The sequence below is a fragment of the Oryza sativa genome, chromosome 2 (genome assembly GCF_034140825.1).
Source record: "Oryza sativa Japonica Group chromosome 2, ASM3414082v1".
Lineage (NCBI taxonomy): Eukaryota > Viridiplantae > Streptophyta > Magnoliopsida > Poales > Poaceae > Oryza > Oryza sativa.
The window spans coordinates 24,525,740-24,550,162 of record NC_089036.1 but is presented as its reverse complement, the minus strand read 5'-3'; the positions used below and the strand labels follow the sequence as shown (position 1 = coordinate 24,550,162).

The following is a 24,423-nucleotide window of genomic DNA, read 5'->3' as shown; positions in this document are numbered from 1 at the left end:
ACTAAGATACGTCACATCCGATCTTAAATTGCTATATTTTGGGACGGAGGGAGACAGGGAGCATTATCTTTATGATTGTAGTATTATGTTGCCTATCAGTATGTTAAAAAGAATGGCACCATTCTCTTTTCTCTTTCCCAATCTTTTACGCCATTAAAAATCATGTTGGTATTTTCTTTAAGATGATAACGTCACACCATTACTTATGCCTTACAGCAAGTATAATAGTGAGCTACTCCCTCCATCTACTTTTGATAGTCATATTTCATCTTGGCACACAGACCAATATTTCATCTTGCCTTAGAGCAAGTATAATAGTAATTCTACTTATCATCCATTTAAACATGCTACTAGTCATTCCTCGTAAACAAGCGATTCATTAATATTTACATTTCACGATGCTCAATTAGCCAATCTTGTGTGAAAGAATGGAGAGTCATACATTAAATCCGAGAAAGTCATTAAGATAATAGGTTGTTGAATTGAAATATGCCTATCAAAAATAGAATTTTCCGATTTGGAAATATGACTATCAAAAGTAGATGGAGGGAGTATAAGCCTACTATAAGCTTATGTGGAGACGAGATAACAAAAAAATCAAGGATGTTGGCTCTCATGCAAGAGCTAGCTTAACACATGCTCCTAGGTAAATACATTAAATGCATATGTGAGAGATAGAGAGAGAAGAAGAAAGTTGTAGCCAAACTTATAGCTAATCATTATATATGTTGGTTTTAAAATGGGCTAATAGTAGAAAGTGAGCTATACTATTATCCTTGCTCTTAATGCTGGCAACAGGGCGAAAGGAAATCTAGGAGGAAGGAAATCCTAGAGCCACAAGAATTGATTCGATGGTTTAACAGGGCAACACTTATTAGTAAGTTTGATGCTTCAAGATTCGTGCTGCGAACGTGTCACAACTCACACGCGAGGATTGGGTCTCCTACCTGGTCTCCTTTTCCATCCACCGACCCGGACCGCTCGACGCTCTCCCCCCTCCCCCCTCCCCCGCGACTCGTGAAATCCCCCAGCCGACACGCCGCCGCCGCCGCCGGCTACTCCGACGAACTCGACGCCGCTCAGAGCTGCCTCCGGCGAGCCTCCGCCCCGTACCTAGCTCTTCTCGCCCCCCCACCCCCCAAAGCTCGCCTCCTCCGTCTCCGGAGCGGTCCTCTCTTACCGCTTTTGACTCCACCTCCTCTGACCTGCGCGCCGACTCCTCCTGAGTCCGGTGTGCCGTCGGGAAGGTCCCTACCTGTGCGCCGCCTTCTCCAAGTCCGTCGCAAGTGACCCGCCCGCGCTCTCGATGGTAAGCCACCCGTTCTCCCCCCCCAATCTTCACCCTTCCTCCCACAGGGTTCTAGGGTTTGGGCATTCGTGTGTTTTTTTTGGCTTAATGGCAGGTGCATGTTGTACTGATCGAGATGTTTGTGCATATGATATGTTAAAGCTTTGTATTGTTCAGAAGTTACCGGTGGTGTAGCAATAGTCTATATAGAAAACCATAATATGTAGTGCCGTATGGACCATTGCTATCTTTTTGATAGAAGCAAAGATATGTGGTTTGCTTAAATACAGTGGCCCGGGGGCCTATGGACTACTGCGAGCACAAAACAAGAATAAAAGAAAAAAAAAATCTCAACGCATGATATTGTACGACACAACATTATCTCAACAAGTCTACATTAAGCATGGCAACAAGCACTAATCACAAGTTCATAATTCATCATCCATTTGCAAACAAGTGTAAATAGAAGAGTATGTACTAAAACATATCTCAACTCCTTAAGATTCAGGCTTTGTACTTGGGTTTCTACTACTAGAGCCCCGGTTGAAGTAACTCTTCAAATCTGCAAAACAAATTACACAAATGCAATTTCAGAAACAAATTTGTACACTTTGAATTTGCAAATTGTAATATTCTTAAATTGTCAACAATATGTACCTCTTTGTGATGCCAATGCCTTCCCTTTCCTCTTTCTATCCATTTTCTGCTGATGACTTGGCTTGCTTGCTATGCTTGGTGTTGGTGCTGCACTGCTGCTGGCTGGCTAGTTGGCAGAGGTTAGTGGCTGGCTGGCTGCTGTGCGCCTGTGCTGGCGATGGCGCCCTCTGCCCTGCCTGCGATACATGGCTGCACCCCTGGCTGGCTGGTCACTTCCTGATAGCTCGCAGTCGCCGCCTGCCGCAGTGCCATGCTGTGCTGGCGCCTGGTGCGGATGCCGCCGCTCTGCGCCCGCCGCTCGGGAGCCTGGCGGCCTCGCCCCTCCTCGCCTCCACCTTCCCTCTCGTGCGCCGACTCCGCTCCAGCAGGCAGCAGCCGCACCGCCGATGGGGATTAGGGTCGGGATGAGGATTGCCGGATTGGAGAATCGATGGAGGTGAAGGAGATGGGGGAATTTGGGTCTAGGGTTTAATAGTCAAAAGAAACATTTACATGAAACAAGCCCAGCTTGGCCTGCTACCTGTTGGTGAGCGTACGTGCGGATGCACCCACGCAGCGCCTCGCGCCCTTTCATGTTGCTCATCCAAAGCGGCGTTGCCGCGCTCTTTGCGGCTCGGCGCCCTGCTGTCCGGAGAAAGTGTGGGGGGTGGGGGGTTTATCGGGTGGCGTGAGGTATAGCGAGCGCCACACCTCGCCCTACCGAGCCCTCCGCCACTGCTTAAATACTATAATCTTTAAGCAAAGATATGTGGTTTGTGCTACTGATGGTATTTATTTTTTATTTATAAGCAGTACATTGGATAGGGTTGTTGTATTATCAGGGAATCACTGTCTTTAGATAATAAAGCTTTCTGGTTGACATAATTGTGATGCTGACCATGCTATCATATTACTATTTAGTATAACGACTCCTCGCTTTTGTAGTACTAGCCTGATATATTTCAGGTAATGGATACTCTGGAAATATTTACCTTTTCAGGAATTTGTTGAACACTCTGTAGTTATGGCATGTTTGCAGTATCATCAAATTGCACCATTCTTTCTTGTTACTTGAAGCATGCATTGAATCTTTTTTTTTCTTTTGGTATTTGTGCAGGCTGGGAGGCACACCATTATTCTGATGCAACCATCCCAAAACAGGGCTTCTAGAACATTTATGGATTATAATTCAATTAACCATGCATTGGATGGTACGTACGGTTTTGAAAGCTTAACTAATGATGCAATGCTTAGATAATAGCTTAGATATTTTTTTTATATGGTCCTAGTGAGTACGATATGATCTTGCAATTTTATGAATTCACTTTTCTCATGTGATCGATTTGTTTAGAAAAATTAACTTGAAAGTTCAATACCATATAAACTGCAAACGTCCAAATTTGCATATAGTGCATTAGAGACATTATCAGGATTTATGGCACTAGACTCTCCTCTTACATATTATTTGTTGAAGGCTGTTTTTCAGAAAGGAGAGAGGGATGTTCTTCAGCTGCACATTATCAATTTTTTTTGGTATTCTGTTTAAAACATTGTTTTATTTATGATCTGCTATGTGCCCGTTTGATGCATGACATGTATCCATTCTACTCTGTTATAATCGGAACTATTTCATTTCTTCAAATGTGCTTCTTGATTTATTTTACTTTTGCTCTTTGTAAATTACTCACCACAGCTCTCTTCTGAAATGACAGGACTGTGTGGTCTTTATGAAAGGAAAATTAGGGACATAAACCCAATGGTACCAAACATAACATATGATATCACTGACCTCTATAACTTCATTGATGGCCTAGCTGACATCAGTGCACTAGTGTGAGTAAAATAACTTTTAAAGAATTGGATCAGAATCGTGCAATGTTAATTTATGTGTATAGTTTTCAAAGTAAAAAACAATCAGCTACTATTTTTTTCTGCATTTGCAGTTATGATCACTCAATTCAGGCATTTCTGCCATATGATCGACAGTGGATAAAGCAAAAGTTGTTCCAACACTTGAAGAAGCTAGCTCAGCGGTAGTGAGTGGTTTCAGTTCGATATCTCTCACCAGCGAGAAGAGATGTGGCCATGGTTGTCAGAGGTGTTACCTGTAAAACAATGAGAGTTTCACATTGTGTGCTCATATTCTGACAAAACTTAAATTTCAATGGGTTGCCTCTGGTACCCAATATATCAGTTAAACTTATCTGCTGTGTCTCTTTGTGAATAAAAGAAGGATTTGGCTGTATACTCCTTTTCAAAATATAAGACATTTTGTTTCGTTAGGATAAATATTTGACCAAAAAATACTTTATTAGGATATAAGTTTTGTGACATGAATTTATTATATTAGTCTTCAAAAGTTCGTACTTATGCTTATGCTTCATTTATCGCATAAATGATGTCCGAGTAGAGCGATTGTTATTCAAACCTTACCCTAACGGAACAAAATACGTCATATATTTTTGAAATGGAGGGAGTTTTGCTTTTATCTGTCCGTTGCCTTATTGCTCTTGTTCAAACATAGCAGTAGTTCCTTTTGTGCCTATCATGGTTTACGATTGTACTTCCCACAATCCCACGTCCACACAACTTGACCTAATGTATTATATTTCAAAAATGAATGTTGATTCAAAGTGTGGTGCGCCTGTCTAATCTCTCTATTCTACGAATCCTTTGCTCAAGATTTACACCGCGTTTTTTTACACGGATTTACATCGTGTTTGCTCCAATACTACCTACCATAAGAACAGAATAAATATATACATAGACAGGCTGATACGGGATGGAATGCTCATAACTTAGCGCATTAGTGCATCTGCACCAATTTGACAGTGTGATATAATTTCATTGTTCATTAAAATGTAAACATTTATTTGGTGACAAATGCCTATGACAGGTAAGTCATAACTGATATTTGCTAAGATAAATCCGATTGTTGGCACAAGCACAACCTAGATATCCAGGCGTTACAGTGACTAAAAGACTTATTAAGTGTGAGCATGCAAGTACAATTGATGAGGAAAAAAAATCCCGGCAATAACAGGACAAGCGGCCATCTACTTGTATGAATCCATAGTTCATGGAGGCATCTTCAAAATGAAGACATCTGATATCAGATCAAACAAAACCAATTGAAGCCGGAAATTTTTTTTGCCGCTTCAGTTGACAGAATTGGCTATGGCGTCGTCAGTGCTACTTCAAGATTTTCAAACCAGAATCAGTGCCTGAATGGCAGCTGATCACTGCCAACGGACAAAGCCTTAACCACGATGCCTACCAGTTGGATGAACACCCCCCCTAACCCCAAAACTAGCCTTGACCCCAATCTCAATTGTTGGTGATGGAACAAAGCCATGGGATTTCATCATTTTGAAATATTTATTGGCTTCTTCCGTGAAACCCCCTTCGAGAAGGCCTGCTATAATCCTCTCAAAATGATAAGCCTTCAATAATTTCTTCTTCTCCTCTAAAATCTTGAGGGATTTGCGGGTTCTCTCTTCCTGTTGTGACTTTGCGTACATATCAGCAAGGAAAACATGCATTTCCAGGGGTTCCTCTCCAGCCTTTCTAATCTTCTGCACAACTTGTTCAGCCTCCTGCACTAGCTGCAACCTAGACAACCAATCCAGCAAGACAAGGTTTGTTTTAACTCCAGGTTTAAGTCCATCCTTCTCTAACTTCAACAGGAAGCTCAGAGCGTGGTCCAGTTGGTTCTTCATCATGTAGGCAACCATCATACCAGCAACGCAACGATCATCTGGTTCATGTCCAGAACTCCTCATCTGCTCAAACAGGGTATATGCTTGGCCAACGTGACCACCCCGTCCATATGCTTCTATAAGTGATGTGTATAACTCTGGCGTGAGCTGGAATCCAGCAAGTAACATCGATGTTTTCACCCTTTCGGCTCCATCTATCATGCCACGCTGAGCAAATGCCAGGATTACATCCATGAATAGTTCCTTTGTGGGTTTGATCGATCTCTCCATTTCACGTAACAAATTTTCTGCTTGTTTTGGTTCTCCAGACTTAAGATGAGCTCTGATCATTGACGTGAAAAGCTTCATATCTGGTGGGAAGCCTTCCCCCTTAAGGAATTGAAATGCCTGATTGGCTTGTTCAAGATTCCCCACCTTGCAATACATGTGGACTAAAGTGATGGATGTGACGACATCAGGTGCAATACCATTCTCTTTCATTTTACCTAGAATCCTTTCTGCGTCTTCCACATGATTTGCTTTAGAGTGAAGATCGATTAACTTAGAGTAATCACGAATGGTTGCACCAAAGGATTCATCAGCCAGCAGAATTTCAGCAACCTGTAAATTACAACACAGCATACATGTGAAACTACAAAAGAGATTTCAATGTAAGTGGATGGCTGAAGGCTTTCTAAACTCAGTGGCAGTTGGCCAACTTTACAAAATGCAAAGTACTCCCTCAATTTAAAAATAATGGATTTAAATGCCAATTGTCCACAAATTGAAGTTTCATTTCCATGTGAACTAGCCTGACCACGTTAAATACAGCTGAAATAGTCATAGGTTACAGAGAAAAGTTGGTGCAGAACAACTATCTCAATCATGGGAAAGCTGGACATGTAATAGCAGTCTATCTGATTATGCTAGTAGCTAAAACTTAGGATTTCAATGGGAGACGAATGCAACATTTGCACTATTCCTAAATAGGCAACAATCATGAACAAATATCAGATAACACATCTTATTGTTTAAAATCTTCAACAAAACGCTGAACAAAATTAGTGGTCAGAAGATGCATTTTGGAGAGGGTGAAAGTGAGCTATATCTGATACAGAAAGACTATTACATATATTGATGGTTCCTTTATCGTCAAATACTATAAGTCAACAAGTAATGTGATGCAAATGGCACAGTTCATACTGGTCAACCTAAGAAAGCATAATCAGGCCATTTTAGTGCAGCAGCAAAAGCACACTTCAAACTGATCAAACCAAGAAATCACATAATCAGGGTATTTTAGCGGTTAGCGCAGCAGCAAAAGCACCTAAAACTAGAAGATGTGCCATGAAAGAACAAGGAATTTTACAACCTGAAAGTAATCTACTTGACTAGCATGACATACATAAGGCACAATAGTAGAGCCTTCAAGTAAAGGATATATCACCTTGAGATACAACTCAACATTGCGGGCTTTAAGACGCTCGAGCAGCGCCATCCAGTCGGCACGTTTCGGCAGCAGCTCCTCCTTCCACTCTTCCATGGCAGGCGCCGGGTCTCCTTTCCTCGGATCAACCGCCATCAGCTTCTCCTCAGCCTTCTTCGCCTTCCCTTCTATTGGCTTGGCCTCCTGTGGCACAAAATGCGCTTCAGCCTCGGCCGCGCGCTCCACAACCTCACCCCACGTTGGGTCCGACAAGTCCAACCCATGTATCTTGAACTTGATCTCCCCCTTCCTCTGCGGCAAGGCTGCGAGCCTGGGCGGCGGGAGCGCGACAGGGTTAGCGGCCGCCTCGGCCTGGGCGCGCATGTCGTCGAGGCCCCGGTAGAACTCGACCTCCTCGAGCTTCTCCCGTGCCCACTTGAAGCGGAGCTCGCGGAGCATCTCGCCGCGGATGCCGACGTCCGACGCGAACCGCGTCATCTCCTTCACCTCCTCGCAGTGGAGGTAGCCCCGGAGCTCGGCGCGGACCCGGTCCCGCTGCATCCCGTCGCGCACGGCGGCGCTGACCTCCCACACCGCCGCCCAGAGGTCGTCGCTGAGCTCGACGGCGCCGCCCTCCTCCGGCTCGACCCCGGTGAGGCGGCACAGGACGGCCTCCGCCACGAGGCGGAGCATCTCGTCGAGCACGTGGCGGGCATGGGTGGGGAACGCCGCGGCGAGGGTCGGCCGCAGCGCGGCGACGAAGCGCGCGAGGAACTCGTCGAGCAAGGGGTCGGGGGCCGGCTGCTGTTCTTGCTCCGCGTCCGCGTCCGCGCCCGCGCCCGGGGTCAGCTCGGACTGGAGGATCCGGGAGGCGACGGGGGGCGGCGCGTGATGAGGAGGCGGTGGGGGTTCCGCGTGGAGGCAGCGGCGGAGGGGCGGGAGTGGGGCGCGGGCGACGGCGAGGGAGGGGAGGAGGCGGCGGGTGAGCTTGGAGAGGGAGATGAGGGCTCTCATGGTGGCGGCGGCCGCGCCCGGTGGTGACGGCGGCGGCGGTGGGCAGTGAGGCGTAAAACCCTACCAACGCAGTAGGGGGGAGAAGAGGAAGGCGGGGAGGGGATCGGTCGATCTGGACCGTCGATGTCTCCGATCCAACGGCTATTCGTTGTTGCGGCGCGCTCGTCGGTCTGTCAGCGATCAGCAGCCTTGAGAGCAGGTACAGTAGGAGGCTATAAGCCAGCTGTAAACATATTTTAAAAATATAAATGAGAAGAAAGAGGAGTAGCGGGCTATATATTTGTAGCCAGCTGTAGCACGGATTCAAAGACAGTGTGTGTATGACAAGTGGGACCAGGTATTAATAGTGTAGTATATAACTATTGTATGAATAAGCTATTGGATTGGCTATAGTTGAATTGGAGCTAGTAGTTGGCTATCCTATTAAACTTGCTCAAATGATGATCTTTTGAGTGATCAAAAGGACACTTGGTGGCTACATGTAAATGTTGCTGTTTATTGAAGGACGAATATAAATTTGTCAAAAAAATTCATCTTATTTCGTCCGAAAAGAAAATTATCCTTTGATATGTTGCAAATCAAGTGAGAGCAGCGCTAAAAAAAAGAATGGCAGTAAAAGTACTAAAGGTGTGATGATAAAATTATTAGTACATGACTCAACCTAACATACTTCAAATCTTCACGTGTAAAAAAAACACAAATGGGTACACTTTGAATTTGAATTTAGTAAGGTTAGAAATTTATAATAAAGTGAGTATAGTTTAAATGGTTAGATTCCTTGTGATCAAGCTAGCTTACCCAAATTCGAGCCATATACTAAACATGAATGCTTGTATTTACGGTTAAATATTTTCATTAATAGGTGATATACCTGTCAACATCGAGGCATTTGTGGTGACTTCGTCAATATCAAAATATGCCGTTTAATCTTTCGGATGTGCTTCTAGGTGTAGGATGCTAGTAAGTCTTTATCAATCTCAAGATATACTAGTCAGTCTTTCGGATGTGCTCCGAGCACCCGCGTTTGTAGGTGAAGTAAAAAAACAAATTCATATCAAGTGAAGGGTCTATTCGCAAGTTTGAGAGAAACGAATTCCGAATTTTCAAGCGGACCACTCTGCAAAAGCAGCACGGGGAAAATTTTCACTCACGAAAAAATTTTCACCCCCAAAAAAACGTTGCGAGGCGCGGCCGCGCGGGGGCTCCCCCCTTCTTCCCCAATTCAGACCTCCATTCCCCCCATTCCCTTCTCCCCCTTCTGCACGACTCCACCCACCTCCAATGCCCTCCAAACCCTAGCCCATAACCCCTCCCGCCTCGCTGCCATGCCAGATCTGAGCACCGTCTGCCTCCCCCTCTCGCCGCAACCCCCCTCCACCGCCGCCGCCGCCGGCGGGGAGCTAGCAGGCGAGCAGCCCGCCGCCGCCGCCGTCACCACCGCCGCGGCGGCGGTGTCTGCGTCGGCAGAGGCGGAGGCGGCGGGGGAAGCAGAATCCGCCTCCGGTGGCGACGGCGCGCCCGTTCTCCCGGTGGAATGCCGATGGAGCGGCCGAGTTCGCAGCTTCGCGGGCGCTGGCGAGGGCGCGGGCGCGGCCGCTGTCCCCGCGTGCCCCGCCCCGCGCCGCGGGGGCGGGAAAAAGCCGTCCTCCGCGCCGTCGCCTTCGTCCACGGTGGCGACCGCGCCGGCTCATCCATCGGGTCGGCCGTTCGAGGAGTACGTTAAGGAGTGGAAGGCGAAGAAGGCGGCGCTCGGCGTGCCGGCCGGACGCTGCGAGCTGCCTTTCCTAACCGGCACGCCTAAGGCGGTGCGCGTTTTTCTTTTGCTCGTAATGATATGCTTTGATGTAGTAACAGATGCTTGAGCTTACTTAGAACTTTTGTTTGAACAAACTGAACTGTCTCTTCGTGGGCATGACGAGTGAAATTATGACTTTAGAAGTGATCTAGTGGTTTACAGGGGCAAAATTGAGTAGATAATAATATATACCATGTGGGTGAGAAAAAATTGTAACCCTGATGCTTAGACTGGTAATACATTTTTAGATAAGTAATGCAGCAGTTTGAAAACGTATTAGAACATTTGAAGTTTTGAATGTGTTGGTTGTGTCCTTGTGTTTTGCAGATTTTATTTCCTCTAGTTCTAAATTCTTAGAAACATTAGACCACACGAGCTCGGATTTTTGTATATTTGAATTTTGAACAACCATGTATTTTAAGCATTTCCTATTATCACATTAGAATGATATGGGTAGATTGGTCATAAGACATTCTTCTGTATTATTATTTATTATACCCTACAAAGTCCATAAGGACAATATTTTTTGACTGAAGGGAGTAGCACTGCAGTAGCATGCAGTATGGAGGTGAACACATAAATTTGACACTTTTGGGTCCTCCCACACTGGTGTGCGTGCAATGTCCATTAAATGTCTTGTCATCTTGATAACTTCAAATTCCATACGATTCGTGTTCTGTCAGGTGGTAATCAGAAATAATGTGGATAAAAAGTAGTAGTGCTAACACTAGATGTTTGATGGCTGACACAGAAATGCTAGAATGCATGAAGTATTTATCCGTGGGGCTATGCTTGATGTTGCTAATATACTTATGATGTGCTGAGACATGTGTTTCCGCTACGCAAATTTGTGTAATGTTCAAGCAGAAGCATTTTAAAGTTTAAAAAACCAAAAATTTAATACCGCTGTAATGTTTGGTCACTTTGGTGCAAGAATCAGTCCTTTTTTGGGAGGAGTTTCCTCATGCATTTTGTTTCCCTCATTCGGACTGCTAACTGCACTCAATGCCAACAGTAGGACTGAGATATGTGTCCGATTCTGAATGTTTACGAAATGCCTGGTTGGAGTTCTGGAAACATTGTATGAGCTGACACCTAGGTTTCTATTATTGCTTGATGCTTACATCCTTACTTAATAATTATCAAACTTTTATGTGCGTCTGCCTTGTTAAAACAGCAGCTCATTAATAAACAAATGTCAAATTGATTAATGAAGGGACTGTTTCCTATGAAATTCTGTGTAAATCCTGCAGTAAAAGCAGGCTTACATCAACATCAGCACTAGTTTTTGTTATTGTTTTTTTGTTTGCTTAGCAGCTCATGCCATGTTCATCTCTGCACAGGTTGAATGTCGATTATGTTCTAAGATTATTCATCCTGGAGAAGAAATAAAGTGTTCGGTTAGTAGATGTGGAGAATTGTTCCACCTGACTTGTGCAGCAGAAGATACCACAAATTTCATTGCTGAAAGCTTCAAATGCCCTCAACATGTAAGCTCCGATCTTATGAACTGGAGTGTGCTCTAGTATGTGCTAAGTCTCTCGTGCACATAAGGGAGCATGTAAGATTTTACTAAAGAACCACTCTAAATAAAAATCCACTGCTGAAATTTGTAGGCTTCTCTGGCCATCTTATTTAATTTCATAACATGGATAGTTGTTACTTTCATGCAATGTACAGACAGTACAGCTGTGCATTATTTATTGTTTTGAGGCCAAGGGATGCAGTATATACTATCACACCTACGGGTAATACATACTCCCACCATCCTAAAATATAGCTACTTTTAGCATTCAATAATTGTCCCAAAATATAGCTACCTTTGTACCTACTCTCTCATCTCAACCAATCACAACCATCTCTCATTTAATGTCTTCACCTACTTCCTCATCTCAACCAATCACAACCATCCCTCAGTTTATTTTACTTTTCTGCTTGATACCCATGCCCAACTCTAGATGTCATTATATTTTGGGACGGAAGGAGTATATTAATACTGAGTCAAATTCTGTGTAGTTTTAATTGTATAAATCTATCACATGTTCATGGCCAGCTGGGCAGTACAAATTTATGCAATATGTGTGGGGGAAGGAACATATATTTAAAAGTGAAGACTTAATTATGATCTTCTAACTTTGAGCTGGTCTTGTTTGTAGAACATTTTTTAAAATATCCTATTTTAGCCCTAAACATTCAATTTTGCTCTATTTTGTCCTTTTAATGGAGAAAACTTCAATCTAATGGGTCCCAAGTCACCGACCATGCATCACATATTCACATGTGTTCACACCACATGCCAAGGCATGGAAGGCTATTTTTTCAACTAAGAGCACAGGAGATTTTTTTTTTCTTTTTCAAATGAGGTTGTAATTTAAGGTGCTGGAGAATACCTTCCAAATGTTCATGTCCTAAAACAAATCAGAGCTCACTGGTAGCTGCCCAAACAAAAGTAATTTGTGAAGTTAAAAGTAGAGTATTGGACATTTATCAATTGTCCTTCTAGAAGCTTCCCTAGAGTGTTTTGTCTGTAGCCAAGGAGAGTTGCTGCAGTCCATGGTGCTGTTATGTTATAAACCTCTTTTCTCTCTCTGTTTTTTTTTGGTGTTATGTTTCACTTCTTGCTCTTGGATTAATAGTGATAGTTTTACTTGAACTTGCATTAATTTAATTTTATCTCCAATCAGGGCTGTATGGTCTGTAAGCAAAAGATGTTTTTTTGGCGTTGTGGACGGTGTACGGTTGCAGCACATACAAAATGTGCACCATGGCCAGTAATTCATTTAAAAGATGACCAAGGAAGTGCTATCTGTTGGAGGCATCCCTCTGATTGGCTCCTTCAAAATGAGGTCTATCCTTTTACCCTTAAGATTGACCACTTTATGTTGCTAGATGCCCCCCAAAAAAAAATCTAGTACAATATGATATGTTCTCAAGATTCAAGAAAAAAATGGGTGTAAGATTAAAACTAAATTGTTGGAACATACTTTTTTCTCCTTGGGTGATGTTCATTTTCATTTTTTTATCTGTGCAACAAAGCTATTTTGTTTTACTGTATGCTGCATTATTTTAATGTCGATGACAATTACTGCTTTGGATGGATATCAAATTGTCTTTATATATAATTATTTTCTCACTTGTGCTCAGTGAATGTAAGACATGTTTTCCAAGTTTCTTTCTTGTCGCTTTAACCTCTCTTCTGTTTTAACTCATCTTATCCTGCTTATATAATATTGTTTGATCTTGCTAGAAGTTATTTACAGTATTAGTTCTTTTTCTAGAAGTGTTAATGCTTTTTTATAAGTGAAAAGTCTTAATCTTCTTTTTTTCTCCATCTTATCATAACATTGCTGGTATTCGCTGGGTTCCTAGGCTAAGCAAGCTAGTGCAATCACACATGAATGCATCAAAGTCCTTTTGGTGCAGCTGTGACACTGAACTATCACGATCCTTATTCATCTTTCACTGATTCGTTTCCGGAATTGTTTTGACTTCATCTTCTCTATAATTTTTGTACTCCTTTCAACTACATGAAATGATTGTGACACTATGGTTCCGTTCTTATTAGTAAGGTTCATGTGTAGCATCATTTTTTCTATTACTTGCTTTTAACCAGAGGTTAACAAACTTGTTTCATGGTTTCAAGCCCAATGCTGATGTCTCCATTACATTCAAAATTTTATCCTAATTTGGATTGTGGGAAATTAATAAAACCATAAAAGGTTGCTGTTTAAGCTAATTCTTTTGAAGAATACTTCAAATAGTCATTTCATATGCCTTCTTGTAATATTTGTAATGTTTGAAGTGTCTGACAGGACTACTTTGTTTAATGGTGGCAGAATGCTGACTTGACGAACAGCATAGAGGTTAGTGTTTTGTATGATATAACTCCATTCTTGCTATATTCTCTTCTATATTTGTTTCAATTGCTTTTAGATAAAGCCATTGTGCACATTTCATAGCTAGTCACCTTGGAATACCTGGATGGTTCAATTATAGGCTTCTGGGCATGTTTCTCTTGTTTTTTTGGAATTCTGCTAAAGTAGTGCTCCCCCTATGTCACAAGACAAATGGTATTTTGGGATGTGAATTTTTGCTTCTTTTTTTTTTACTTCGGCTGATATTTGTGCAGCTATATATAGGATGCCACATATTTTTATGTTCATTTGTAATTTTAGTACAATATACTCCTGCTCTGAAATGTTTAATGTTGGTTAGTTCATTTGAATGAACTAACGTCATACAAAAAGAAACAGAGGGAGTATTATAAAAATTTAGTTAGCGAGGCTGTAATGTAACTTGGAGACGAAAAAGATGAAAACATCAGTTAATTTATGCCAGGAGGGCTATTTGAAACTTGCTTTTACTATACACCTAAAGAACATCAGCAGTGCAATTGAAATTCACGAAGATTGGCGAGGAGCATATTTGTTACACTAATGCTATAAACCCTTGTAAAAGTATTTCAGTGTTATCTCATTCAAACAAAAAAACATTTTTTTTCTTCAGAAGATGAAGTGTGTTGCCTGTGAAATGTTTCTTCATGGCCACACTGACATGTTTGTTCTGTAGGAAGTATTTTGCCGACTACCTGTTCCATATGTTAATGAAGACTTCAAGATTGATTCAACCATCAGGGATTTCACTGCAGCTGTCTGCAAACCACCACACTTTACGTTTATCAGACGCAGTATCCTTAAGTAACAGTTATAGAATGAAGCCTTTAGCTATTACATTTTCTATAATGACCTTCGTCTTTGTCTGCTTTTCATCTCTACATATCCTATTTGTTTTCTTGATTTTTAAAAGATGTATATTTAATCAAGAAAAAACGTCCTGATTCTCGCGCGGAAGCTGGGTGCACAAACTGCAGTGCTGATTCTACGTGCAAAGATGACTGCGAATGCAGGTAAACAGTCTTACTTTGTCAATACATTTCATACAGAAGTTTTCATGAAAGCTTTAGTTTGATTCGTGCACAAATTCTTCATTGCGCTCTAAAGATGGCACCAATGTCCTCTTCTAACAAAACAGGGTGCATGTCTCAGCATGTAGCTATGTCCTCTGTTCTTTTTACCTGTATTTTTGTACATTATGTATGCTGGGAATTTAATGCCAAATTTATCAATATCATTATCATATAATGAACTAGTCTTAAAATGTTGACCATGCATTCAAGGACTAGTAAGACTGGATACCATTTTTCCAATTTGTTTTAATCAAATGTAGCCTGACATTTGTTTCTTCAAAATATCATTACGTTACGTATGTGTGAAGGTTGCCGTTGTTGTTTTCCTATATAAATCTTTATCTGCTTTTGATAGCTGTACTGCTGTAGCTAATGCTACTGTAGCTGAGGGTGCTTTAGCATCTTTTTTGCCACTCATTTCAACCACTCTCTTCTGCCATCCAAAAATTGCCACTCTCTCGTTACCACTCTTCTGTTGCCTTTTTACATGTTTCTCTGAGTTCTAATTTTTTCCTGCACTTTATCAGGGGCCTTTACATGAGTTGTTCCAAGAATTGCCACTGCTCAGATATGTGTACGAACAAGCCATTCCGCAAGGATAAAAAAATAAAAGCTGTCAAGGTAATTATGTCCTGCAATTTTTTTCTTGATTTCGTTAAGGACATCAATTACCATTACATTCTTCCTTACCTGTGTAACTCTTTCGGCATACATATAAAGTTGCATGCTGTGATATTATCTGCCGTAACTTTTCAAATTTGTCAAGTTCCTCATTTGTCGAAGAGCCTGTGCTTTTAGCTACAAGTTGTATCATCATGGAACAACTAACTTACTGATTACATTATTTGAATTTTACCTAAACTTGGAACTGAGCTTCAAACGTTGATGATATCTAATAACAGAAGTATTGTGCCAACGACTCAAAAGTATTCAAGTCCACAAACCTCCTTTGTATTGTTCTTTAATGTAAAATGGCATATGGCTATGATAGTGCTGTTTGAAGTTGTCATGCCATCAAATGTAGATTACTTTCACCTTCTGTTGACACCTCCGGGCACCATCATTCTTCATTTGTTAGGGAGAATAAGTCTGTAACTGCAGCAACTACTTTTCTGTACAGACAAAACGTTGTGGATGGGGTGCTATTTCATTGGAGCCATTGGAAAAAGGTGATTTTATAATTGAGTATGTTGGTGAAGGTACAAGTTACTCTACCATTTAAACTTATATTATACAAATTAGCATATTCTTTAGTAAACTGTATGCATGTCATTGTGGAGTCACATTATGCCATTACAGTACAATCCAAATTTCTTGACATGAATATTTCCTGAAGATAAATTTGAAGCAACTTATTGGTAGTTAGCATGAAAAAGCCTGTTTAGTCATTGCATCTGTTTAACAGAAAAGGTACCTCAGCTTTAGATGAAAACTTATTATATTAATCTGAAAATTGGATAACGAGTGTACATTTTGTTCCCACTCTATTTTATAACATAACATAGCTACGAAGCCTACAATTATGAACAATGGCAGTTCTTGTTGCCACTTATTCTTGTGACCTTAGCTCTTTGTGGTTTTTATTTTATTACTCCCTCTGTCCTAATATGTAGCTATTTCTAGCAGTCAAAGTGCATCCTAAAATGTAGCTATTTCTCTACCTACCTTTTCATCTCAACCCATCATAACCATTCTCCATTTAATTTCTTCACCTACTTCCTCTGCTCAACCAATCGCAACCTTTCCCCATTTAATTCAACCTACTTCTCAAGAAATGCTTCCATTTTGGGACAGAGTATGTCTCCTTCACTGTTTTTTAGTTGAGTTTTATGGCGCTGTGGGATAGCATCGTATTATATCTTTCTGGGTTTGATTCAAAGGCTCTTAGCTATTCTCTCTATAACTAATTACAACAACTTAATGCTATGCTCATCTGTTCTTTTCAAATGCTTTTCTAATGTGTTTTAAACATTATTCCAGTCATCAATGATGCAACATGTGAACAAAGGCTTTGGGACATGAAACGGCGAGGTGATAAAAATTTCTACATGTGTGAAATCAGCAAAGATTTTACAATAGATGCAACATTTAAAGGAAACACATCACGTTTTCTGAACCACAGTTGTGATCCCAACTGTAAATTAGAAAAATGGTAATGCCATCTTTTTGGAACAGAAAAGCTCTGTACTCGGTGTTTGTGAACAGTATGAAATGATTAATGTTCCTGATTGTCTATGTGGCTTGTCCAGGCAAGTTGATGGTGAGACAAGAGTTGGTGTTTTCGCCTCTCGTTCCATCCAAGTTGGAGAACACTTAACTTATGACTACAGGTATGTGCAAACAATAGTTTTTCAAACTATATTTTTAAGGATCCTAAGTATTCTTACTGAAAAAGGTATAATGAATACATTCTTTTGATATGGAGATATAGTTCCTGCATAGAGAAACTGCTTTCCTGCAATCAGCTATGGTTAACCATGATTTGAAATATATGCATATCTAGTGGAGTATATGTACATATGTAAATTCTGGTGTGTGAACTAGAACCTTTGTACTATTATTGTGTGGCATGTAGCTTTTACATCCACATTATGGGCTCTGTGAATGACTCGGCAAGAAAGAGAGAAAATTTACCTCGTTTTTTGCACGCATGCTTCCCAAACTAATAAACGGTGCTTTTTTGGTGCAAAGAACATATATACGAAAGTTACTTTTAAAACCATATTAATCCATTTTCAAGTTTAAATAATTAATACTCAATTAGTTGTATGCTAATGGCTCACCTCGTTTTGAGTATCTTCTCCTTATCTTTTCTCCTCCACTCAAACGTTGTTCACTTGCTTCCCACTTCCTCTTCTAGATGGTGAATTTCCAAATCATGCTTCGGTAGCAGAAACACCACGATTTTTTTCTGTTATTTTCTTATGAAACCAATTAGCATTTGTATTAGATTAAAATACCGTTATTATGTGGGAGCGTTGAAACGGTGACTATTCTCCCAGCCCACACGAAGAAAGATTTTTTTTTCTTCCAGGAGTCTTGTGAATAATAATGATTTTCTATGAGCAACAGTAACAATAGTTCACGTTCCTTTTCAGGTTTGTGCATTTCGGGGAGAAGGTTAAATGCTATTGCGGGGCACAAAATTGTCAAGGTTACCTGGGCAACCAAATAAAGAATCCTACGCAGCGTGCTCTCGCAATTGCAGCATTGGAGAACGAGTGGCTTGAATCTTTGAAGATACAACAGGACACCTCTGCTTCAAGACACAAACCGATGACACATTTGTTACCTTGGACCAACTGTATAGAGGTACCATTTAACTTGAGAAGCAAACGGAAAATACACCGGATATGCTGGGGATGCAAAAGGAGGAGATCAGCCGTTGCCGTTACATCTCCAACAAGCATACAAGCGTCAGTTACTGAAGCTGCTGCTGCTGCTGCTGCTGCATCCCTGCCCGCTTTGCCATGAAGTGGCAATAGCTGAAGTCGCTTCTCATCTGTATAATATAGGATGACACATTTCTCACATGAAATTGATTTTTGAACGACGATTCTTTTGCATTGCTCCTCCCCACCACCACCAAAACTCCCTGTTGTAATTTGTTACAATATTCATTTGATTACATAGTTTGTTTAATTTACAGTTGTTCGCTGAGAATACTCGACTATCTCATGTAATCAATGTTGTGCTCCAACTCTCGATTGCCTCAGCCCTCAAGTTGAGGCGAGTACATGAGGGCTATTATTGTCTTAGAGAATCTTATACTATTATTTTGACACATTCCTTCTGGCTAGTGACAAAATATCAGAAACACGGAGAAGGCACTGGTACAGAAGAGTATATCAGATTTCAACATTCATTCACTCAACATTTCTAGATTGACACTGAAGCATTTCTTCGTGGAAAGTAACTGCATTTGAAATAGATCAAATCAACAAAGCAGGGGTACCTGTCTCAGTCCCTGTTGCAGAACCACTTGGGTCACTGATAGGTGCAGAACAGTGATAGGTGCAGAACAGAAGTCATATTTGCCAATTGCCGTAGTGTTCGTACACAGAATCAAATCAGCGTACAAAGTGCTCAATTCATTGCCTGATAGCAACAAATGCAGTCTCAATCGACTCGAATCAGATTCCCATGCAAATCCAATACGCAAGATGTTTTGACGGTCCAATAGACATGCCAAGAAGTACCTATCATCCATCACACAAGGGAAGAAAAACAAGCATCTTGACAAAGAAATAATGTGCCGCCTCCCGCCTCCCACCATCACCAGAATACTACCACACAACCGGAACAAACAAAGGGAGTGACAATGCCGACATTATTATAAAATGACTTGTATTATATTCCCAACATTAAAGTTTGATATTCGGATACATTTTGCTCACTGTGGCAGACAAAGCAGACCACCTAGAGCCCTTTTATTCAGAATATATGCAAGATAATAAAGAACATTGGTCATAGCATATACTAGTACTATATGAATAGTCTGGCTGGCTGCTTCACAAAGTAACAGAGTGATCGCTACTGGAGTTTTGAGTATTCTTTAATCTTCAGTGCGCTTCCCTCATCAGCAGCTCCTCATCTTCTTACCCTCTGTGCCATCTATCTCCTCGACAGCATCGTCTTCCCAGTAGAGAGCCTCCATTTTACCAGCTTTCTCCGTGTTTTCATCAGCAAAGCAATGCAGAACAGATCGTGGCGACCCGGTGGCGATTTCAGCAGTAGCAGTGAAGCTCTGGTAAATGAGCAAACCCCCAGAAGGCAGCTCCTGCTCAACCATGTTGCTGCAAGAATAGGCCCCGACATCCAGCCCCTTGGCCCAGGTCCCTGCATGGTTGCGGCCACCAAAGATGGTAACCGCAACAGAGAACTCCAACGGGCCAAAGCATCTCAACACCCTCTTGACAAGGTCACCATAGGCAAGGGAAGCAGGGTTGAAGCCCATGACCTCGTAGCTGGCATAGCTGAAGCCATCCTCAGGAGTCACATGAATGGTTGAGAAAGCAGGGCCGTGGATGGCATTCATGGAGTAGCCGCAGGGCTCGAAATCGAAGTCGCAGACTTCCATCTCTGGGATGATGTCAGAGATACCTGAGAGCTTGGTCATTTCCTTAGCATATGTTGTGTGTCCATCAGCAGAAGTCTTGAAGAAGACAGAAGCTTTCTTCTTGTCCAGCCCAGTCATGCACATCTCAAGAGTGACCACAGGTTGCTCCGGGTGCTGGGTGGCATAGTAGACATGCCACTTCTGCCCTGGCTTTGCAGGATCTCCAATCACGTATGCGTTGCCACCAGATTTGAGACCGCCGAAGTAGCGGTTCAGGACTGCAACCTCCTCAGAGAAGTTCTTGTGTGGAGAGGGCTGTGCTTCAGGAAAAATGAATGTCCCACGAGAGTACTTCACAGCTTCAAGTGGCAGAGATAGCTCTTCAGCAAGCTCAAGAATCCTCGGAATGGCGAGCAGGAGCTTGGTAGTCCCACAGGTCTTGATCACAATCTTGTATGGGTACACAAAGAGGCTCGATTCAGAAAGGACATACGAGTCGAAGACCTCATTGGAGAGCTCAGACACAATGGTGCACCTCGCCAGATCAAGAACAGAGTCAATCTGAGCACGTGACAGTGCACGCAACCCCCTGCCATTGGGGTCAGCAAAGACAGGCGCCTCGGAGAAAGTGATCTCGAGGCGTTTCTCATATCCCTCAAACCCGATCGCCGAGACCGGTGGAGAGTCAGCAACTGACAGGACTGCCATTGTTTCGAAGGACGATGCCAGAGATGAGGAAGAAAGGAAGCAGGACTGATGACCTTCCCGGTCACTGGGAAGCAGCTAGCCAGAGAGATGTAAGAAAGCCCAAAACGAGAATTCAGAGGAGTAACTAAACTACTAGGTCAAGGTAGCCAAGGGGGCTATCAAGAGGGCTTCCTCGCGCACTGCAAGAGATGAAAACAATTTAACACCGTGAGCAACCAATCAACCGCCAATTAGAGAAACAAACTAGTGTTCAGTTGATTCGATACATACGTTGGAGTAAGCAGCAGAGCGGAACTTCTTGATGCCGCCGGCAGGTCGGAGGTCCTCAATGCTGTAGCCGAGGGGAGCTTCGTACATCAGGGAGGAACGACTACTGCTAGACTTCTTTTTGCCACCCTTGGACTCCATTAGTGCATCAATTTGTTGACTGCAGAGAAGAATTAAAAGGATCGATGAGAATCTGCAAGACTAGGCAATGCAACAGATTGTCTGATCGTCAAAGTTTCAATTACTAAAGAGATACATTCATGTTTCATCAACCGTATGAACTGGAGGGAAATTTCAGTAATTCGTTCTGACTATGACTATTATTTGCAAAAGCATAAGAAATTTCAGACTCAAATAGCAGATTGTCTTGTCATCAAAATCTTCGTTGCTTTTGAGACACATTCATATTTATCAACCATATGAACTACACAAAAAAATCACCAATTCTTTTGGACTATTATTTGCATAAGCATAAGAAAATTCAGACTCGAATCATATAACCAAAGTCTTAATTCCTTTACATTCATGTTTCATCAGACATATGAACTGGAGCGGGACAATTATTTGCATATAACATAAAAATTCAGACTCAATTGAAGAATATTTCAATCAGCCACCTGTGGCTAACAGAAGAGATGAGATCGAAAATTTCGACTAAGTTTTGACATACGAATCTATTACGATATAGATAACTTATCATACATCGAGCACAAGGGGATCTACTCAGCAAAAAATCATAAACAGAATAACACGATATAGATCAGAAAAGAAAAATATGAATTCAGAATTACCATTCACAAGACTGAGTGATTAAAGATTATATTTTGACGCCAACAAAGGAAAATACTTCTCCTACCATTCGTACCGAAAATAACTACTTTTCATAGATCATCTAACATACTAGATCAAACAAACAAACGAAGTACTAGACAGAACATCAAGAACAGGTCGCGCGAGATCTTGCAATTCCTTAAACAAAGGAAAATACCTTTCCTACCATCCGTACCGAAAACAACAACTAGTCTTCACAGATCATCAAGACTATAGATCAAACATAAAACAAACGAAGTAACTAGGCAGAAGAACACCAAGAAGAACAAACAGGTCGCGCGAGATCTTACAATTTCCTCGGAAATAAAGTTACGATTCCCCGCTCCTCCTCGTCGCAGATCGATCTCGAACCTTCAGGGAGAAGAAAAAGATCTCCCCCTCCGGAAAATCGGCAGCGCTCCTCTCCCTCTCTCTCCTCTCGGTTTCTCTCGACCACGAGACGGGGAAGAGAAACAAAGTGTATGGGAATACCAAAACGAAACCAACCAAAAGATGAGGCTGAGAAGGGGAGGCCTTCCCTTCGCCGTGTATTTATAGTGGGGTGGTGGTGGAGGCCGCGGGGGAGGAGGTCTCGCGTGCAAAGGCGTGGTTCACTGGACCCGCGCCGCCATGTGGGGCCCACCTCGCGTGCCGATTCCACCGCCGTGGGGGCAGGGGGAACCCGGGGTGGGCTGTGGACCGCGTGCACGGAGTTTTCCTTTTTTTTTTTCTTCTTTTCTTCTCTTGCCTTCCAGGCTGGCTGGGCTGGCGGGCTGATTCTGGACGGCTCCCTCTCTCGGTGGGTATGACAGGTGGGGCCCGCACGAGGTGCTGGGCGGGACGCGTGGACAGGGGCGCGTGGAAACGCTCGCGACCTCGCGTTCGCTGGATGCGTCGACGAGTCGTGGGGGAAAAGAATTGATGCTTTTTTTTTTCTTTTTTTGCGCGGCTATTTCGGAGGAGTCCGTAGTATAAAACGTGTTGCTGGATGACGTGCTTATCTTTTTTTTAGAGAGAGAGAGAGGGAGAGAGAATTTTTTTTTTGTTAGAGCTATATGACGTGCTTATCTTCATCCATATCTTTTTTATGGTGCTGCTGCGTCATTTGAAAAAAAAAATATGCGTTTGCTTTCTTTTTATTTAATTTATATCGATTTGAGTCATCGAATAAAAAGACGAAAAAGCAAGTTTCCTGGAACGACCCAGCTTTCGGCCGGTCTCGAAACTTGCGTTGCACGGATCATGCCGTCAGTAAGTAACGGAGGCATTAGGTAACATCGGCTTGACATCGTGAACACGCTTTCTAAACTGTTAAATGTGCTGCTGCGTCATTTGAAAAAAAAAATCATGCGTTTGCTTTCTTTTTATTTAATTTATATCGATTTGAGCCATCGAAGAAAAAGACGAAAAAGCAAGTTTCCTAGAACGACCCAGCTTTCGGCCGGTCTCGAAACTTGCGTTGCACGGATCATGCCGTCAGTAAGTAACGGAGGCGTTAGGTAACATCGGCTTGACATCGTGAACACGCTTTCTAAACTGTTAAATGGAATCATTTCTATCCAAATTTTCTATAATAAAGTGGCTTTACAAAATCATATTAACTTATTTGAATTTTCTATTTTTTATTAATATTTAATTAATCATGTGCTAATTAGTCATCAGTTCGAAACTATGGTTTGAAACCGCACGCGACCTAACAAGGAATAAGTTCATTTTGAGCTTCTTTGGCACAGCTCCAGCTCATGCGCATCTCTCCTAAAACTCAGTTAAACAGTTTCAGCTCCACCTAAAATGGTAGTGTAACTGGGGTGGAGCTGGGTGGAGCGCTATCACAAAATGAACTAGAGAGGTGGAGGTGGGTTTAGGCTGCTCCACAACTCCACAGCAAACTTAACTCCTTAAGCTAAATTTAGGAATTGGAGTTTTGCCAAACAGGCCCTTTAGGTCCCTTATGTTGACATTGTAAACAGCAATACCAAAAGTTTTGAACCCCCCCCCCCACCAACTTGTAAAATCGGTTAAATTAGGCCCTCCGACGGTATAGATGGCTGGTTTCGCTGATATGACAAATTGATCCGATCCACTTGTGCTGACTAGGCGTTTGCATGGGAAAAAAAAACAAAAATGATCCCACATATCATGCTCACTCTTCTCTCATCCTCTCCCCCGCCCCCAATTTTCTCCCCATCTACTGCAAGCAAGCAAGTTTTAAGCAGTTTACAGGTTTTGTTATAGCTTGTAGGCTTCACCAACACCGCACACGACGAGTGTCATGGTCAGTTTGGTCCCGAGGACGACACGCACGATCAAGGGGATGCCGACGCATGCCGCAGTGGCAGCGCAAGCGGTCAAACCCAGACACGTCACGAGGGTGGGGGGAGAAGGTGGAGGTGGATGCGTTGTGATCGGCGAAAAGGGGATGGAGCACGACGGTAGACTGCGAGGTGGCATGGCCGAGGATGACGAGGACGCATCCGTTCTCACGGGAATAGGAGGAGTGCATCATGGCACGACACGGAAGTCGTAGGCAATTTGGTTCTAGAGTATGGCGGCCTGCCATGCTTTGCGTGGTAGTGGGCTCGCGTTGTTCCTGCCATGGACTCCCTCATCGCGAGCAGATAGAAAGAAGAGTTTGTGTGTCGTTATTGAGGCGGCGATCGCGATACCAGCATCCAGGCTCGATTGGCTTGGCGGCGTGATCCTTCTAGCTGCCGTTTGCCAGAGATGGAGAGAAAAAGGCGAGAGAGGAGGGGGAA

The 24,423-nt window shown here is 42.6% G+C and overlaps 4 protein-coding genes across 5 annotated transcripts; 2 read left to right on the top strand and 2 right to left on the bottom strand.

Moving 5' to 3' along the window:
• Positions 1–948: 948 nt before the first annotated feature.
• Positions 949–4,212, top strand: LOC9270484 (enhancer of rudimentary homolog). The gene is made up of 4 exons (NM_001416711.1): positions 949–1,309; positions 3,042–3,135; positions 3,637–3,757; positions 3,868–4,212. The coding sequence occupies exons 1-4, from the start codon at positions 1,307–1,309 to the stop codon at positions 3,959–3,961; spliced, it is 312 nt and encodes a 103-aa protein (NP_001403640.1). The 5' UTR covers positions 949–1,306; the 3' UTR covers positions 3,962–4,212.
• Positions 4,213–4,758: 546 nt separating this feature from the next.
• LOC4329957 (pentatricopeptide repeat-containing protein At5g61990, mitochondrial) lies at positions 4,759–8,116 on the bottom strand. Its single transcript, XM_015769214.3, has 2 exons — positions 7,070–8,116; positions 4,759–6,243 (listed from the first exon to the last, which is right to left on the bottom strand). The coding sequence occupies exons 1-2, from the start codon at positions 8,060–8,062 to the stop codon at positions 5,185–5,187; spliced, it is 2,052 nt and encodes a 683-aa protein (XP_015624700.1). The 5' UTR covers positions 8,063–8,116; the 3' UTR covers positions 4,759–5,184.
• Positions 8,117–9,303: 1,187 nt separating this feature from the next.
• LOC4329956 (histone-lysine N-methyltransferase ASHR3-like) lies at positions 9,304–18,609 on the top strand. 2 transcript variants are annotated; one of them, XM_066307499.1, is made up of 11 exons: positions 9,304–9,867; positions 11,201–11,347; positions 12,542–12,703; positions 13,694–13,720; positions 14,427–14,544; positions 14,664–14,763; positions 15,351–15,444; positions 15,944–15,992; positions 16,804–16,975; positions 17,073–17,153; positions 17,922–18,609. In XM_066307499.1, exons 1-11 carry the CDS (start codon positions 9,388–9,390, stop codon positions 18,295–18,297), a joined length of 1,806 nt encoding a protein of 601 aa, XP_066163596.1. In that variant the 5' UTR covers positions 9,304–9,387; the 3' UTR covers positions 18,298–18,609. The 2 variants fall into 2 exon arrangements, with proteins under 2 accessions (XP_066163596.1, XP_066163595.1); XM_066307498.1 differs by having other exon boundaries at positions 15,944–16,022.
• Positions 18,610–19,153: 544 nt separating this feature from the next.
• On the bottom strand, positions 19,154–20,763 carry LOC4329955 (S-adenosylmethionine decarboxylase proenzyme-like). Its single transcript, XM_026022696.2, has one exon. The coding sequence runs from the start codon at positions 20,588–20,590 to the stop codon at positions 19,403–19,405; it is 1,188 nt and encodes a 395-aa protein (XP_025878481.1). The 5' UTR covers positions 20,591–20,763; the 3' UTR covers positions 19,154–19,402.
• Between the last annotated feature and the right edge of the window lie 3,660 nt (positions 20,764–24,423).

Bases quoted from the DNA above. Each gene is read 5' to 3' on its own strand.
- LOC4329955 (XM_026022696.2), bottom strand. From the start codon at position 20,590: ATGGCAGTCCTGTCAGTTGCTGACTCTCCACCGGTCTCGGCGATCGGG.
- LOC4329957 (XM_015769214.3), bottom strand. From the start codon at position 8,062: ATGAGAGCCCTCATCTCCCTCTCCAAGCTCACCCGCCGCCTCCTCCCC. The intron at 6,244-7,069 runs GTGATATATCCT...TGTAATTTACAG, and splicing joins ATGTTGAGTTGTATCTCAAG to GTTGCTGAAATTCTGCTGGC.
- LOC4329956 (XM_066307498.1), top strand. From the start codon at position 9,388: ATGCCAGATCTGAGCACCGTCTGCCTCCCCCTCTCGCCGCAACCCCCC. The intron at 12,704-13,693 runs GTCTATCCTTTT...TAATGGTGGCAG, and splicing joins ATTGGCTCCTTCAAAATGAG to AATGCTGACTTGACGAACAG. The intron at 17,154-17,921 runs GTATGTGCAAAC...GTTCCTTTTCAG, and splicing joins CACTTAACTTATGACTACAG to GTTTGTGCATTTCGGGGAGA.
- LOC9270484 (NM_001416711.1), top strand. The intron at 3,136-3,636 runs GTACGTACGGTT...CTGAAATGACAG, and splicing joins AATTAACCATGCATTGGATG to GACTGTGTGGTCTTTATGAA. The intron at 3,758-3,867 runs GTGAGTAAAATA...CTGCATTTGCAG, and splicing joins GCTGACATCAGTGCACTAGT to TTATGATCACTCAATTCAGG.